Raw genomic sequence first — 6035 nt, forward strand, 5'->3', positions numbered from 1 at the left:
AGTAAAGGTTTTAAATGATGCTTTTTAAAAATGTGTTTGCGTTTATTTATTTTAGATTTGTGAAGGTGTCTAAAGCTATAGCACCATAATATTATTTTTCGCATAATCTAATAAAAAGGAGGCGCTTATCTGCAGTAAATGCTCACTGATAATACTCGAAACGTTTAAAAAACGTTTTTTTCTCTCTTGTTTTTCACTTGGTTTTGACAGTTTTTTTTTAAACCAACTGAAGAGGCACCGGTTGAAGGGGCGCAGGAGTCCAATTATAGTTGATATGGTGCACATACGATTTCTTTTTTCTCATTAGGGTTGTTTTCACGGGCAGTTGATTTGTATTTACAGATAACTACAAATGACCGCAACGTGACTCTTTATATCTGAATGCGTATTTTGTCTCTGTGCTGATCGGTGATGGCTGATCAGAAGCGATTTTCCGCCAGTGACTGGAGATGCAAAACTTGTGAAATGCGACCAAACGCTGTCAGTTTCGTGTTTGTGCAGAAATTACGCTTCTCCTCTTTAGCGTTGTTAGTACAGCAAACAATATGTTTTTGTGCACTGATTTTTATGATTGTTTTTATAGTGAAACGGCACGAAATTGCGCGAAGACATTGTTCCGTATAAGTCATATCTACTGCCGCGAAGGGATAAAAGACAAATAAATAAATAAAATAAACTTTCTCTTCTTTCTCTCGTATTCTTCCTACCGCACACTTTCTAATTGAATTAGAGTTGTGCGGCTATTGGCTATGGAGAGGGCTGGTGCCCCCTCATGCTTTCTCAAGAGCTCCTCCCCTAACAGAGAGGTTCAGCTCTCTTATAAGTCGTCTTATAAGAGGCGCTGAACATCCCCTACCCAGGCAATAATCTCATCTGAAAATCTGTAGGTGCGGTGAGGGTTCAACCTCCCGTCATTCGTAAGGGAGGGAGGCTGCAGAGACAGAGACAACCAGGGCGACTGTGGCACCTCCTTGGCTGAGATTCACCCTGGACTCTTGAAATTCTTTATTTATTGCAAGATTTGAAAACAATGCAGTTAGAGAACATCCTTCCCAGCGCTAATATCAACTTACCCAAGACCTTTTACAATCTGTCCTCGTCGGACAGCGCTAACAACAGCCCCAGGCCATCGTCGCAGCTTGAATATCAAGACGTAGACCGGACGGAATCAGAGTCCAGCAACGCTCCTAAGAAGTATCTGAGCGGGGTGGGAAACGGGATGCTTGGCGAGGGAGAGGGGGACACTTTCACTAAAGCCGGGCCCGATGGGAGAAAAGGCTCCCCGGTGCTGGGTGAGGACGATTTGACGAACGGTCGCCGGTACAACATAGATGAACTTGGCTCTGACAGATACTTCATCTCGTCATCCCAGGCGAGTTCAGACATGGCAAGCCCCTGTTCACTCTTTCCTTACGCAGGACAGACCGGGTCAGTGTACACCGGGTCAAGCAGCTCCAGGTACCCGGCTTCACTACATTACGGATCCGTCCTGCCGCCGACAGGCTTCTCCTCTTCCTCCGTGTGTACCGGTCGGAGCCAGTTTAGCAGCGGAGGGTATCAGTTCAGTCAGGGTCCGGGCTGTTTGTATCCCTCCTATCCCGGGACAGGGACGGGTATTGGCTCCATGTCTCTGCCGGGGTCTGCCGCCGGAGCCAGAGCGCAGGTCTATCTGTGCAACAGACCCCTGTGGTTGAAATTCCACCGGCACCAGACCGAGATGATCATCACCAAGCAGGGCAGGTAAGAACATTTGGTTAAAAAGTACGGATTTAACAATACAGAAAATTAAACATTAAAGTCATATTTACTTGCATCTGCTCCATAATGTATTTTATTATAATTTATTTTCTTTTAGTTACAAGAATGGCTGTTCATTTTTTGTAACATTTTATGCAGGCGCAAAATTTTAATTATTCTGCCACCCCCGACCCAACATGTCGGGGGTGGTGGGGTTTCAGTTTTAGTTTGGGGGGAGTTTTAATGCCCAATTACGCATCAGGACAATCATGACACTAACAAAAAAATGTGTATATTTAAATCTGCAAAGAAACAACAGCAAGCACGATTAAATAATTCTGGCCAATTCAACCCGTGCAGACGTTTATCAATAAAGTTTTGCTTTGCAATTTTGTGTCTTTTGCACTGAAAGCTAACGAATTTTTCCTGTTGTTGTATTTGTTTTTTGCCCCCAGACGGATGTTTCCATTCCTCAGTTTCAACATCACTGGACTCAACCTCACAGCGCATTACAATGTCTTCGTGGAAATTGTTTTGGCTGACCCGAATCACTGGCGCTTTCAGGGCGGAAAGTGGGTCACTTGTGGAAAAGCAGACAATAATATGCAAGGTGAGTAATGCAATTAACACAGTTTTACGAGTATTAAAATTGTACTTTGTTTTAGTGAATATTTTCTTTAAAAAATTAAAAAAGAAATGACAAAGCGTTTTAGAAACGATGCAACAGATGCTATTTAGTCGCAAGTGTTTTTTTTAAGGTTTTTTAAAAAACAAACAAACAAACAAACAAACAAACCCTTATGTTAAAAAAATATGTAAGTTTTTACTGACAAGAAAAAAAATCGATCGTTGTTGTGAAGCGTATTTTTTAAAGGGAATTTCCAGTGTTTTAACGCAGCAACATATCAACTTCGGTGGAGTTTTATTTAAATGGCCACGTCCTTGCCATGAGCCTGTAAGGCGTGAAATTACTCGATAAATGTGGCTTTTAAATAAGTGCTATATTTAACAGTTACAACTTTTAAATACATGAAAAAATAGCACCTTCATTTTAAAATGTAAAAGTTGAGTAGAGATGTGAGAAAATATAAAGGAAGCATTCATTTTTCAAGTGTCCATTTTGGTTCAAATAAATGGGGAAGGATTCATAAAATCATCCTCATCATCAGAACTACTGTCAGTTTTTGTAGGTTATTTAATATTTTTAAATTACAGTTACAGGCACGTTTTCATTTTAGTCATATTTTATGGATTTATTTGATTTTACTGTAACACAGGCCTAATACGATCAGAAGAATTATTGCTTCTGAAAAAAGAAACAAATACTAAAAAGCTGCATGTGCTTTTTAATATTTTTTGCAGTTTGCACAGACCCGTGTTTATATTCTTTCAGTTAGTCGTGTTACTAAAAGTCTATTGATTTTTACATTTTTTAAATTTTAGGTAACAAGGTGTATGTTCATCCTGAATCCCCAAATACTGGTGCTCACTGGATGAGGCAAGAAATCTCTTTTAGCAAGTTGAAGCTGACCAACAATAAAGGAGCCAACAACAACAACACACAGGTTAGATATAGTTTTTAAATATGGCTGAATTTCTCTTTTTCTTCTTTTTTTTTTTGTGAAATAGTGTTTCAAATACTCTTGCTTTATTTATTTATATATTTTTATCATCAGCTGCAAATGCTTGGATACATTTCCAGAATATTTCCAGTCTTTGACTAATATTTGTGAACAGTGCCCCTCTCCACTGAATCATAAAGACTTGCAGCTGCAGTCGTACGTATCAGCATGCATAGCGTTGCACTTATCAACCACTTCTCATTTTCAGATGATAGTCTTGCAGTCACTTCATAAATATCAGCCGCGGTTGCACATTGTGGAGGTGACAGAAGATGGAGTGGAGGACATGAGCAATGAGGCCAGAACTCAGACCTTCACCTTCCCAGAAAACCAGTTTATAGCTGTCACAGCTTATCAGAACACAGATGTAAGCACACGATTAGTCTCTTTATTTTTTCCCCTTTTTGATACAACAAATTAAAATTATTTGATTCTAAATTTTGTTTGAAAAAAACGCAATCTTTAATATTGTTTTTCAGTCTTTAATGTAATAGTTTACCCAAAGATGCATATTATTAATACAAGCTTTCGTCTTTATTTCAGATTACTCAGCTAAAGATAGATCACAACCCATTTGCAAAAGGCTTCCGGGACAACTATGACTCGTACGTGTTTTGCATTCAAAGCAATGTGGTTTTTGGTTTTCTTTGTGTGGTGCCCTTATTTGTTTGTTCAAAACCAGTAGTAGCCTATTGCAATTCATTTTTGTATTTGTTTTCTTTCTTTGCTAAACAGGATGTACACAGCTCCAGAGAGTGACAGGCTGACTCCATCTCCTACAGACTCGCCGCGCTCTACCCAGATTGTGCCCGGAGCCCGCTATGCCATGCAGCCTTTCTTTCAGGACCAGTTTGTCAACAACCTGCCTCAGAACCGATTCTACCCTGGCGAACGCGCCGTTCCCCAAACCAACAGCCTTCTCTCCCCGCAGAGTGAGGATGCCAGTGCAGCTGCTTCTGCCCAGCGCTGGTTTGTTCCCCCAGTTCAGCAGCCGGGCTCCAACAAGTTGGATCTGTCATACGAGAATGACTATTCCACAAGTAGCCTGCTGTCCTACGGCATTAAGCCCCTGTCCCTGCAGACATCCCATGCTCTCAGCTACTACCCAGACTCGGCCTTCGCTTCCATGGCTGCAGGCTGGGGAACCAGAAGCTCTTACCAGCGCAAAATGACCACAGGCCTTCCTTGGTCCCCTCGTCCAAGCCCCCCAGCCTTCCCGGAGGACCAGCTGGGGGCAACTAAGGAAAAGCTGTCTGAGGAGAACGCGCCACCCACCTCAACCTGGATTGAAACGTCCCACTCACTGAAATCAGTGGACTCTGCTGATTCTGGTGTGTACTCCATGGTGTGCAAGAGGCGCAGGATGTCCCCAGGGGGCTCAAGCACAGAGAACTCCCCAACCATCAAGTGTGAGGACTTGACCACGGAGGAGTACAACAAGGACAACCCAAAAGGCATGGGTTATTATGCATTCTACACAAGCCCCTAAGACTCTATTTATTTAAACTAAATATAAATCTTTCGTTTTTATTGAGTGATCTCCATTCCTTGTTAATGTCTTTTTTCTCTTTTCTCTAAAGGTGCCAAAGCTTAGTGTTCCCCCCAAGCAAGCTGCACAAGGTTTTTTTCCCAGGCCAGCCCCTCCCACATACCTGAGCAGAAACATGCATAGTGATTGTTGTTTTTTAAAAATAAAAGCATGTACCAATTAATTCCTTTATTTTTGCAACTTTTTTTGACAGATGTGATTTTTTCCCCCTCCCGTCCCCCATGCATATTTAAGTCATTTTTGTTGTACAGTATTTGTGCACTTTAGAATGTGATGTATCTTGTACAAATTGTCTTCATGGAGGTGTTATTAAATGGATAATAAAACAGCTTTTCATGAAGCACTGTTCAAATGTCTGAGTATGTTTTATTTATACGAAGAGCGATCAGTAACAGCTCTCGGATGTTCACCAGCCGCAAATACAAATCTATGCGTGCATTTTAAGACGAAACAGCTCCCACGTTTGATAAAAACACTGCATTTAAGACATTTTAGTACAATTGAAGAGCAAGTTTCTCATTTTTTACAATCTACTGCCTTTTATGGCTGAAAATTCTGGCCTTCAAAATAAAGCACGCCTAATGATCGTTGACTTTGCAACAAAATAAAGTGTGTAAAATCCACAAGGAATCTAAACATGCTGGTTCTCTCAAACTCAGCAAAAATCAGTGAAAGACAATTCTGCCTTATCTTGTGTTGGTATAGATGGAGGTCAGAAGTTTTAACCAAGCGAATAAGGCACACAATGAACACCATTCCCAGCTGTACTTTGTATGTTTCAACTGATTAAAATTTGACTCATCTCACTAATAAACTATATTTAGTCTTGTTTATTTAAAAAAAATATGGATTTTAATTATTCTTTTTTATTTCACATGCAGACAACTGTGACCATAAATAGGAACAATCAGAGGAAACAACACTAAATATTAATGACATCGGATGGTATATAGATTAGAGGTTGTTTTAAGGCAACAATAATGTATTTTTTTGCGCTTCACCCATGGAAATGTAAAGCTGAAATTCTCAGAATCCACGGCGCGTATGCATAAAAGCGCTGAGCCATCCTTTTCATGCCACAAATAAGTGTTACAAGGTAACACAGCGGCTCACAATTCAAGTGAGCA

The 6035-nt window shown here is 40.6% G+C and overlaps 1 protein-coding gene across 2 annotated transcripts; it reads left to right on the forward strand.

The window, feature by feature from the left end:
- The first annotated feature begins 865 nt into the window (after positions 1-865).
- On the forward strand, positions 866-5254 carry eomesa (eomesodermin homolog a). 2 transcript variants are annotated; one of them, XM_085262142.1, is made up of 7 exons: positions 866-1740; positions 2193-2347; positions 3181-3302; positions 3568-3726; positions 3903-3964; positions 4095-4813; positions 4940-5254. In XM_085262142.1, exons 1-7 carry the CDS (start codon positions 1031-1033, stop codon positions 4951-4953), a joined length of 1941 nt encoding a protein of 646 aa, XP_085118268.1. In that variant the 5' UTR covers positions 866-1030; the 3' UTR covers positions 4954-5254. The 2 variants fall into 2 exon arrangements, with proteins under 2 accessions (XP_085118268.1, XP_085118267.1); XM_085262141.1 differs by having other exon boundaries at positions 4095-5254.
- The last annotated feature ends 781 nt before the right edge of the window (positions 5255-6035 follow it).

The sequence above is a fragment of the Mchenga conophoros genome, linkage group LG22 (assembly GCF_057382185.1).
Source record: "Mchenga conophoros isolate Kocher_MC1m ecotype Shallow Benthic linkage group LG22, M_conophoros_male_GT1.1, whole genome shotgun sequence".
Classification (NCBI taxonomy): domain Eukaryota; kingdom Metazoa; phylum Chordata; class Actinopteri; order Cichliformes; family Cichlidae; genus Mchenga; species Mchenga conophoros.

Coding starts and splice junctions, on each gene's coding strand:
- eomesa (XM_085262141.1), top strand. CDS start 1,031: ATGCAGTTAGAGAACATCCTTCCCAGCGCTAATATCAACTTACCCAAG. Junction 3,303..3,567: donor CCAACAACAACAACACACAG/GTTAGATATAGT, acceptor TCTCATTTTCAG/ATGATAGTCTTGCAGTCACT. Junction 3,727..3,902: donor CAGCTTATCAGAACACAGAT/GTAAGCACACGA, acceptor TCTTTATTTCAG/ATTACTCAGCTAAAGATAGA.